The sequence below is a fragment of the Diplotaxodon limnothrissa genome, linkage group LG1 (assembly GCF_057381915.1).
Source record: "Diplotaxodon limnothrissa isolate DT_005_m linkage group LG1, D_limnothrissa_male_GT1.1, whole genome shotgun sequence".
In the NCBI taxonomy this organism is placed as follows: Eukaryota; Metazoa; Chordata; class Actinopteri; order Cichliformes; family Cichlidae; genus Diplotaxodon; species Diplotaxodon limnothrissa.
In genome coordinates this window covers 42,385,436-42,397,167 of record NC_140596.1, presented here as the reverse complement: position 1 = coordinate 42,397,167, position 11,732 = coordinate 42,385,436, and the positions used below count along the sequence as shown (strand labels likewise).

Sequence of the window (11,732 nt, the reverse complement as noted above, 5' to 3'; positions counted from 1 at the left end):
GCGTTAAATAGATTTATGTGCAAAGAGCTATGAGCTTAATATGCTGGTTTGATATGTGAGAAAATTATTATTACGTTTAGGTGGATTTTAACCACTGTCTTTGTTCTAAAGTCCAGTAAAGCCCAGTCCAGTCCTTTTGGTATTGGTTCTGGCCACAGCTACCAGACTGATCCAGCCTCCTACAGTCCGCTGTCCTCCCCGGCCACTTCCTCCCCCAGCGGCAATGCCTACTCAGGACTGACAAACCGCAGCACAGCTTTTGGTAAGCACGTCTGTTTGCCTCTTATTCTCATTGTGTTCTGTTTACATGTATAACTTGGTCTTTACTGGCATGTTCACATCCTGTCATGTGGTACAAATAAAGGTACAGCCCACTGTTACATGATTTCCATCCTCCCCACACACGAGCTGCATAACAAGCGAGTTTCCACAGTCCACCATCTGTCAAAGGACAACATAAAAGTTCGTTGTTACTTTCTTCAAATGATTGACTTGTTATTAAGTGATGATTAGTGACTATTTCACAGAGTATTTAAATAACAGTATGAATCTTCACTTAATCCCAGACTGAGTCAAAAGGTTTTTCTTCCTATTAAAATGATGTTGTCTGAAAATTCATTTCAGCATTGAAAGCATTCGAAAAATAGAATGCAGAAGTGAATCGACTGTACAGTTCAATTCAATTCTATTCATATAGCGCCAAATCACAACAAGTCGCCTCAAGGTGCTTCATAGATACAGAGAAAACCCAACAATCATATGACCCCCTATGAGCAGCACTTTGGCGACAGTGGGAAGGAAAAACTCCCTTTTAACAGGAAGAAACCTGCGGCAGAACCAGGCTCAGGGAGGGGCGGGGCCATCTGCTGTGATTGGTTGGGGTGAGAGAAGGAGTTCAGTTGTGTAATTTCTGTGGAGTGGAAATGCTTGAAGGTAACAGTTATAATGATTCATGTAGCAAAGAAAAAAATTTGCATCTTCAAGAAAAAAGACTTGTCTGCACAGTGGAGCTGCTAAAGAAAGAAAGTGTGTTAGAGAGGCTGCAATGCTTCTTTGTGACAGCTAATATCCTTACAAATGATAAAGTCAGACAGCTTCTCCCATACAGGACCTTACGTTATAAACTCAGGAGTCCTGTTTGTGCTTGTTGTGACTGAACCTTGTTAAAGTGTGTTCACAGACTAACATGCCAGCAGAGTCTGGGAGGTGTGTCATTACTGTATTTGCACTAATAGTGGAGGGTTTGAGGTAATCACAGGAAAGACTTATATTCCATTATTCAGTGCTAAAGATATCCCACATGTAGTTTCCAATAGTTCGCCTCTCCCAATAGGACGTGTGAAGTGATGTTGGCTCCAACGTCCTGGACCGTTAGTGTGTTTGTGGAGTTGTCCTCTCCATGTCAGCATACGTGTTTCTTCAACCAGATGTGTAAATGTAGATGAAGCAGCTGGAGGAATAAAAAGCTGTGTGGATGGAGAAAAGGGAAAATGTGGCTCGTAGCAGGAAGAGCTTTGAGCTCTCAATAAATCGGAGCAGCTTTTTCCATTCAGTGAAATAGCTGGCTTACTGTGAACTAATACTTTGTATTTTAACCTTTCATACTGTCATAATCCTGTTTGAGCCTCTACTGTATTTTGGAGGCCTAGTTTGAAGGATGTTTTCAGGTTTCTAACCCTGATGAGCAAATAGGCTCAAACATTAAGCCACTAATGTTTTACCAGTATTTCTACTTTTTATAGCATGTATCTAGACAACCAGCATATGCTTATGTTGAAAAAGTATTTACTATCAGTGTAACAGGAGCTAAATAAAAAAACATCCTAAAAAGCTTCACAAACTCTCGTGGTTCTTTGACACACATATAGAAAAAGGTCATTCTGCCTCCGACAGTCTGAAAGTGTCTTTACTGACGGAGGGGAACTTTTTTGTGGAACATTTGCACATAGAGATGAAAGTACGATCATTAAAGTTGCTTTTAAGATTTCAAAAGAAAGCATAAATCTTTATAACCATTTCCATAATGAACCAAACATAATAATCCAGATCTTGGTGCCATTTTCAGTCAGGAAGGAGGCAAAGACCTTTTCACACCACTGTATGTGTGTAAAACACTACAGGCTACATGCAGTTACACCACAAGTAGTTTTAGCTTCAGCTTAGCATGATCTTTTAACGTGGGCGAGCTGTAGCTCTGGAGGTAGAGCAGATCATCTACTGTTCGATCCCCGGCTCCCCCAGTCTGCATGCAAAGTATCCTTGGGCAAGATACTAACGATAAGTTGCATCTTCTGCATCCATGGGAGCATGAACATGCATGAATGTTAGCTAGAAAGCACTAAAAGAAGAACGTTTGTGTGAACAGGTGTAGAGCGCTTTGAGTGCTCCGGAGAGTAGAAAAGCACAATATAGGAAACAGTCTGTTTACCATTTATCATGTTAATTACAAGTAATGCTTATCATGTTGTATGTATTCTACAAAAGGTCTGTATATTACAGATAATGGATAAGCATTACCAACTTCAAGAAAAAACAATGATTGGTTGTCATGGCTTATATTTTCCATATTCAGTTCAATTAAGATTCAGTTTCCTGGTTTTGAAGTAAATACATGGATGGGAAAGCAGAGCAGACAGAACAGGAGGAGACTGATGTCTGACTGTCTGACAGCCACCATTCATAGACATCAGTATTTTTACAAGCCACTTTAAAAGTGAGAAGAATAACACAGCAGAGCTGCATCTGTGTGTGGGAGCTATGAAATCATTTTTTGGTTTCAATGAAGTTCTGGTTTCCTGAGCTTTTTCCATGCTGAGATGTTTTGTGGTGTTTGCAGTGTTTAATAAGAATCTGTAGGTCTATTAATATTGTATTATTATTATTGTAGCTGCATCAAAGCCTGAAACGTGTGGACGTTCTTTGAAAACACATTAATGTGTAATTATGTTTTCCAACAAATTGATGCATTTTCCTAAACTTATAATTGAGCAGGTGCAGGCAGAGCTAGGATTATTAATTATTATTATTTTAAACTGGGAGGACTAAGAAGACAGAACTCAGTTGACAGCAGTCTGCAATACACTGGCATCTTTAACCCTCTGGGGTCGCCGGACGCGCCGGCGCATCAAAATCACATGACCAATTTAAGAGGACACAGCTACAAGATGCAGCACGTCAGAGTCTACATACCAGTTTTTGAATTGTGTCGATGGGCCACGTAAAACCAGAGTTATGATTTAAAAAATACACGCGACGTTTTTTCTGAACAAACCAGTGGCGTTTACAGCGGGAAGGACGGTAAAAACGGCGTTTTCTACAGACATCGCTAGCAAACACTCTCCGCTTGCCAGTGAAAAAAGAAAAAACACCCCTTCCCTATTGGTGTTAGAGTTTACATGTCAGCCAATCAAAAAAATGATAAGGCAACATGTGACATTTGGTTGTTTAGGGAGAAGGGGAAGATTTTAGGAGTGACACCCGCGACGGAAAGCGGGCGAGCGAAAGAGAGAGAGAGCGAGTTTCCATATGTGAGACATTAGTGACGTTCAGCGTGTTTGGAGGCTGTAGTTAGTGTGTTGTGTAGTTATTGTCTTGTATTGTGTGTCAGTTAGACTGCTGAATTTCTCATTTGCTCTAAAAAAGCCGTCAAAGGCAGATTCCAGTGTAAACGCTGTTCCCACATGGAAAACTGGACGGATGCACCTCCTGCTGTCAGACCTGCAGGTTCAGGCCTGTGCTGTTCTCCTCTGTCTTATACTGAACACAAACTACATTTTTGGACTGGCACAAATAATTTGTGTGCCTTCTTCTTTGATGCAGCACAGCTGATTGTTCTGTAAATAGATTTAAATGGTTATGTAAAAAACGCCCGAGGCCTTGGCTGCATTTTTAGGTTAATAGTACCAAATAACTTTGTTGTTTGCAAAACTTGTGCATAATTTTTAGAAATGTACAATTTCTATTTGCATTCCAAGTTATGAAAATCATTCGTTAAACATGTTTGTGGGTTTTACAGTAAAAAATAGAACTTTTTTCTACTCAGATTTTGAATTTTTTGTCTGAATTTAGATCAACTGTGCTAATATAGTATACCAAAATGAAAAAATAACTCAAATTTCAGATATTTGAGGTTGTGGTGAAAATAATTATACCAAACAAGGCAAGAAAAACATATTTTAAAGGTGAAATATAGAGGTAAAATCAAAAGTAGTCAAAAACGGCCAATTATACCCTGGACTCCAGAAGGTTAAAGTATACAACATTTGATATGGCAATGCATCGACCAGTTTTTCAGTAAATTACTATCTTGTATTTTTTTTAAACGGGTAAGATCTTCCCTTTTATTCTAGTTGTTTAAGCACACCGCCTTTCTTTAATTCACCTTTCTGTATAAGCCCAAATTTACACTGTTTATTGGAGCTTAGATAACCAGAACTGATCCTTTTGAGATGAAACCAAAAATGGTAAATGGCCTGTATTTGTATAGCGCTTTACTCAGTCCCTGTGGACCCCAAAGCGCTTTACACTACATCCAGTCATCCACCCATTCACACACTGGTGATGGCAGCTACATTGTAGCCACAGCCACCCTGGGGCGCACTGACAGAGCGAGGCTGCCGGGCACCAGTGAAACCAGTCATAAAAGGTTTCAATAAGTAAAGCTGTGAAAGAATCATTAGCAGCACTTGTTTCCTCCTGGAATAATTATGAATTAGGTTTTTGCCGTGATAGAGCAGCCAGAGTCTAATAACAGGCTAAGTGGGGTACAAGAAATGAAGGTTTAATATTAGCACAAAAAAAAAGTAAAATGTTGGCTCACCTGGGCTGATAATAGATTGTATTATTTAAAGTGACAAGATATGAAAAAACCCATTGTATCGCATTATTTTCACAGAATCACATAGTTTGCTTTACAAGCAATACTAGTAATACTTCATAGAAATGTCCTGAACAAACAAACATTATTTTGACATGTTTCTCTTTGGAAGATTAGGTGAAGTACAGGTTTTTTTTGTTATATTTTCTTTTTTTTTTTCATGTTGCGAGATGACTGCTGATGGGATGTGTAATCTTTGGCATTATACATTCAATTAGAAACATTTCGGGGATCATGTTTCTGTATCTTTTCTCTAGAATTGTAAACAGGATCTGTTGTAATTGTTTATCCAGTTCCAACTCCATGTTCTTTAACTATACTAAAATGTAAATAAAGCCTTTTTAATCTCCTACTAGGCCTCGGTGCAGCCCTGCAGCTCTTTCTTTGTCATGTTGGCACGTTTTCACCGTTTTTACTCAGTGACTCTTATCAGTTGCTGACTGACTTAGTGACACTAGTCTAAATCACGAGGTAGGCAGTTTGACTAATGGGTTAGCCTGTCAGGGTTACAACATGACTGTTCGGCTTCAAGTCTCCAATGACAAAGACGCTCTTGGGCATATTTGACATTCATCATGTTCACAGTGTTCATAAGTAGAGCCCAGTGGTTTTATTCTGAATTAAAGTTTCTTAAAAAAATGTAAAAAGCTATTCAGCTGGAATACAATAAGTAGGCAACTGTTTGACCAGAACTCCTGTAAAGTTACTGAATGTTATACTTACGTTACCTTCTTATCCACTGCCGAACACGACTGCTCAATTTAAATTGTGTACGCAGAGTTTGGACAGTGAAAGGAACTTTCCCAAACTGTAATCTACAACATGGCATCAAGTGACAGGTTGTAGATTAGACATCAAGGACCGAAAGTCCTCAGAGGTCGACTCTTACTTAATGGACCTACTGTAACATCAGTCATTTCATTTTATTGGTCACCTCACACAGCATTAATGGCTGGCTAACAGGGTCATGGAAAACACAAGAGTTACAGTGCAGTTACAGACATCCAGCTGCTCCGACTCATTATGTATATTGTAAAAGTTATTGGACTCAAGTAAGCTCAAAACTCCCACTTGATGGTCTTTTAATAGACGCACATTAGATTATCTTTTGTGCTCTCTATTGCCAAATTAACTCCATGCACCTTCCATGTTTAAGCCCCTTTTCCATTAGTACCCACTCAGATCGATTCAGCATGGTGCGCCACGGTCTTCAGGGTTTTCCATCTGTCCAGGGTCATAGTATCTGCTACCTCGCTCGGGGCTCCAAGCGATCCAAGCTGCTACTAACTGTGACGTCATCAGACTGCATGCCGGTCGGTAGCGTCACTCGATGAGTCTTGAGAGCGTCTTGTTCACTAAAATTTAAACTACCGTCTTTGAAACCTGGACACGAGGAAAATGGCTCCAAAAAAAACGCCGTGTTCCCCCGAGTCTGAAGAAAAGCCACAAAGTCCTTAAAGTTCACCTTTTTTGTAGGGTTCATGTCGCGGGACATTCATACGCGTTGCTATGACGACAGCAACGCAGTTAGGTTGTACCGGATTGTAACGGAAAACAAGTCAATCAGAGTAGAGTCGTGGCGAGTCCTTCCAAGGAGGTACTAGTGGAAAAGATTTACTGTCTTAACCTCATGCACCTGTTCATGAAGTCAGTGACGGTGTCAGTGTTGCATATGTTATAGATGTATATACGTTACACATTTATGATAAACTGTCGCTGTGTGTGCTCCAGTTAATGGGTTTATGGGTTTAACTGGTGTTTTAAACGCATCTTTGTCTGACCCTTATCAACGGGTCCAAACACTCCCAAAGGGGCAAAGTCCTGCAATGTCCCCACCACATGCAGGCACAGACTGCACTAATGTACTCTACCTGAATGTAGCATCCCCATATCAGTTTAAATAAAATACATTTTTAAATGCATACATCATAAAATATAGCAGTTGGGTAATACTTTGAAATCGACCAGAGTTATTGGTCCAGCAGGTTACTCAGAGTTGACATCAGATACTGAATAAATCAGTTTGTCTTTCATAGCTCTGACTCGATTTTCCATCTTTGGTAGATGCAACACGCCTCATTGGAAAATGTCTGATTTTAGTTGCACATCAAATGTCTCTTTAAAATCCACTAATACAATCATTCCTTCTAATTCCACTGCTGTTAATGCCACAGTATGATTAAGCCTGTCCATCCAATCATCCAGTCTCTTCCATTTATCCTTGTCAGGGTTAGTTAAGCTATCCCACTAACTGCATGTCTTTGGACTGTGGACTGAACCCACGCTAACACAGGGAGAACATGCTAACTCCACACAGACAGACCCCACCAGGTGGCGAAGTCGAACTTAGGACCTTCTTCCTATGAGGCAAGCGCACCACATGCGGCCCTGATTAATACTACCCATCAGTAGTTAGCAGTGTTAATGTCGAGTCCATCTGTTTAGGGTGTAATGGGAGCTTTGTGCGCCTTGAGGCAGCTGTCGTTGTGATTTAGTACTTTATATAAATAAAATTGAAAGATTTATCTGAAATTGTTGCGTTGGTCTCTATAACATTGTTAACGTGCTGCTCTAGGGCAATAGTAAAAAACTGGCCAAACACATTAGCTGTGTCTTATGGAGAAACATCAGGAAAAATAAATGCATTGCTCATCCTGTGGGGGGGGGGGGGCACTGTGACTCCCTGTGGAATAAGGTTGGTGAAGGGCTTAAAATGGAGTGTGGTGGTGTTTTTAGATTAAAACACAAAATGTAACTACATGTTGGAAATCTCTTTGCTTTCTTGTAGAATTGTGTTTCATTTATTTTATTTTTTCTGTTGAAATCACAACAGCATAGTTGGCGAGTTTCAATAACACTCCTGGCAACGGCAGCATTTCTCAACACCCATATAGGTCAGGGTTTGGGTCGGGCTTTTTTAGAATGAAAAATCTTTCAACAAAGAAAACTAAAACTAAGATGAGCTTTATCTGAAAAGATTGCATCTTCGAGTTCTTAGCATGTGGCCAAAAAAGACAAACCTAACCTGCTTAGCTTTGTTGGGTTTGGATTTTTTAAAATATATTTATATTATATTGAGCAAGAGATTTGATCAAACAATGATGTTTTAGCCGAACAGCCAACCGTGGTTCGTTTACAGTAGGGTGTTTTCAAATCCCGATCAAATGATGTCAAAGAAGTTCTTCTTGGATTTAAGATTTATTAAATATTGTAATAAGTCAGTGCCTTCTCTACCATTATTAAATCCTGGAGCGTTTCCGCAGGTCCCTCCTCCCTGCAGCTGTCAGACTGCTTCCAACAAACACAGATGTTTACATCTGCGCTGTAACTTGCACATGTTATCAACCGATTCACACTATAACCAGGGTTTGCCTCTTATCTGTATTTAATTGAATTTTATTTAATTACGGTACAGGAGTCTGTGGTAACCACTGTCCTTGATGTAAATATGTAAACATTGTGTATGTTTCTGTTCTGTGTCCTGTTTGTTTGTATATGTGTCTTTCTTGCAGCTGTTACACCCAAATTTCCCCTTGTGGGACAATTAAAGGATTATTCTATTCTATTCTAAATACTTTGTGCATCAAAGGATCTGTCAGAAATGTTTTCACGAATAAATAAATGTGTTTTCAGATGTGTCCGGTGAAAGCAGTCAAAGTGGAGCCCAGTTCCAGGGTCGCCCCAGTGAGGTCTGGTCCCAGTGGCAGAATCAGCATCACTCCCAGCAGACTGGGGAACAGCACACACACCCCAACCCTAGCCAGACAGAAGTCTTCCAGGTAATGCTGAGGGAGACTGTCCTGCTGCTGGACTCTGTGTAGTTGGTCAGCCTTCCAGCTGCTGGCTGCTGACCAGTGTACACAGATATGTAATATGTCTGATAAGAGCCGTGTCCTCTGCACACCTCGAACCTCTGACTCTCCATCCCTGTGTGTCTCTGCAGGACATGTTACCCATGGCTGGAGATCCCACCCAGGGAACAGCCAACTATAACATCGAGGACTTTGCTGATCTTGGGATGTTCCCACCCTTCTCTGAGTAATATCCGCCTTTCTCCATCTTGCTCCTGCTCAGAACTGGACTGATGTATGCATTTATCTCATGTTCTGTCTCGTTTTTCTGTATAGCTAAATCACCAACACAGCCATGTTAGTCACGATGAATGTCTGGGTGGACATCGTCATTTGCACACATACAAACGTACAGCGCACTGTTGGTTAGGCTCCAGGATCTGCAGTATGTACCAGTGAACATACACATACCTCATCTCTGCAGAGAGGCGCCTCTGTCAGGCGTAAAGAACATTACTGTTTTTGGTTCGCTCTCAAAAAGTGTCTAAAACTGCTTTCTGCAATTAGTGTTAGCAGAAGCAGATTACAGGTACACCTGTCAGAAATGATTGCTACTATATTAGATTTTATACTTCCTATCTTACAGACTTGTGTGTAAATGGTCATTACTGACACAAGCTTTAGCTGCATCCATGTGGAAGACTGTAAAAAGTGGACTGCGATAACACTCGGTTAGCAAAGTCCCAGCACTCTTCTCATTTCCCTTTTTTGTAACCGTAAGTAAGCAAAGCATCAGTCTGATTTTGAGTGCACTGCATACCTGTTGGCTTGTCAGCCACAAGTTATCGGCCAGGACACGTTTTTCTTCCTTTTTTCACTCTTGTGAGGACCATAATTTACTAAATCAGCATCTTGTTGTGCTTGATATAACTTGAAATTATTAACTGAGAGCAGAATCTCACAGGGGAAGTGTTTATGCTGAATTGACAGATCAAGGGGAATGAAAGCCGTTGTCCCCTCGACGTCCACGCATTCTCACTTTAGTTTGTCATCAGGTGGACACTCCGACTGTTGGTTATTAGGGGAAAAATGCAAGTGTCTGGCATCTTTGCTCTGCCTCTGCGTTTAAGATCCGGAGCCTGTGGTCCTCTTTTATACGGTGTGTAATGGTGACAGAGTTTCTACACCAGCGTAGCAGTAACCTTAACTGGGTCTGTTTGTCTCAGTTCTGTTATAGCTTCCATGTATCACTACTCAACACGACAGAGAAAATGTCTCAGTGCCACACAAATGGCAGAATCACCGGTTGCATAAAGGGTTGACGATGTCCACCTCCATCTGTCTGAAATGGCCTCTTGCACATCATTACCAACTCTGCCAAACAGCAGCAGGAGATGAGACGCTCACCTCCGGTTGATGCTGCAAACGCTCTCTCCATCAACTTTCTTGTATTACCCTATATGTAGTGATGTCGTAATCTCTAGAAAGAAAACTTGATGCGCCCATAGAAGGATTCTCTGTATACATAAAACTAAATTTTTTACAAAAATCTCATTGCAGAAAGTTGCTAAGGCTTGAAGTGCACTTCATGAAGCTAACTGCTAATCACACCAGCCTGCTTTAAAAAGGGAAAAACCGCCATACCGTCCTAGCAAAGCGCAGTATAAACTAGTGTATTCGGTGTTCTTCAGCTCTCGCTACTTGAATTTATTACTTTATAATCTTTTCAACGATTAAGAGACTAAAACTTTGTAGTGGGGGAGCTTTTACATGCTAGATTGTATAATGTCTCAGACTGATGGGAGAACCTTCAAACATCCTTTTGCTAAAGATCTCAAATTGATGGTTTTATTGTTTTTTTTATGTTGTTGTAAATAATGTGATTTTTATGTCGACTCGTGTTACTTTCACACAGTACATTTTTGTGTAGGTTTTAATGATATCGTGTCCAATGTGAGTGCATATTTAACTATTGGTATTTAGTTAGTAGGTTAATTGTACATTGAGTTCTAGATCTGTATAAAATGTGTAAATGTGACCCATAATTTTTGTGTAACAAATTGTGCTTGTGACAATAAATTCTTATTGGTTATGTGGCTTTTGTTAGAGGTTCCGTCTTTCATTACTCAGGAGTCACTTCGCTCCTAACCCTTAACTAAATAATTTTATCCTAAAAACTCTTTACAGATTTTCATATACTCTAAAACTGAACTGCAAAAAATAAACATGTCGATCGCCCTTTGAAGATCTCCCTCTGTATTTGTAGGTAGGGCTGGGTTCTGCTTTTTAGCCACATCCTAAATGGGACAATTTACAGTTAGCCTCGGAAATACAGATTAGTCTGGACCAGGGGTCGGCAACCCTGGGCACGCGTGCGAAGGCTTAACTGATGGCACGGCCATAGCTGGACTGGCCATCGGGCATACCGGGCATTTGCTCGGTGGCCCAATGATTTTTTTTATTATTTTTTTTTGTAACGGTATAAACAATGAAAGGCGTTGGACTGGCCAGATGCTGGCCGGTGTGTAAAAATAACTAGATGTTTGGTGGTGGCATCGCGGAGCTTCCTCAGATTCAGTAAAATTAACAAGTGGTGGAGGCCAGCAGGTGGATGAGGGAGATCGGAGGCAGGAGGAGGAGAGACCCGAGGCGGCCACTGGTCCGAGCGTCAGGTGAACTGAACTTCAGGTAAGAAGTTATGACCTGCAGTCCATCTGGGTCAGATATAAACCAAGTTTAGGTGGAGTTTATTTTCATTGTGCTGACTTTTTACAGTCAGTTACAATAACTCGTACTGCTACTAGCTAGCAGGACGGAGTTTCTATACAGCTGTTGCTATGAATTTACTAATAGTAAAATTTATTTTATTCATAAGGTTAGTTATTAGAGTTGCCAACCGTCCCGTATTCAGAGAAATTATTACGCGTTTGGTGTTGAGCTGAAAAAGAACACAGTTTGTCCCGAACTTCAGCTAGAATGGAAAAAGACACAAAGCTGGAGTTATTCTGTCATTACGCTGCACAGCTGCCTCTTCTTCTCTCATTCTCCCCCCTCCCTCTCTCATG

General features: G+C 40.6%; 1 protein-coding gene across 3 annotated transcripts in view; it reads left to right on the top strand.

The window, feature by feature from the left end:
• The window catches only part of arnt2 (aryl-hydrocarbon receptor nuclear translocator 2), a 66,730-nt gene extending 56,119 nt beyond the window's left edge, over nucleotides 1–10,611 (top strand). For all 3 annotated transcript variants that reach the window (XM_085350610.1, XM_085350601.1, XM_085350619.1), the window contains exons 17-19: nucleotides 112–262; nucleotides 8,510–8,655; nucleotides 8,820–10,611. In XM_085350610.1, the coding sequence (XP_085206736.1) occupies nucleotides 112–262; nucleotides 8,510–8,655; nucleotides 8,820–8,918 (396 nt within the window). In that variant the 3' untranslated portion in view covers nucleotides 8,919–10,611. The remainder of the gene's footprint in view (nucleotides 1–111; nucleotides 263–8,509; nucleotides 8,656–8,819) is intronic.
• The last annotated feature ends 1,121 nt before the right edge of the window (nucleotides 10,612–11,732 follow it).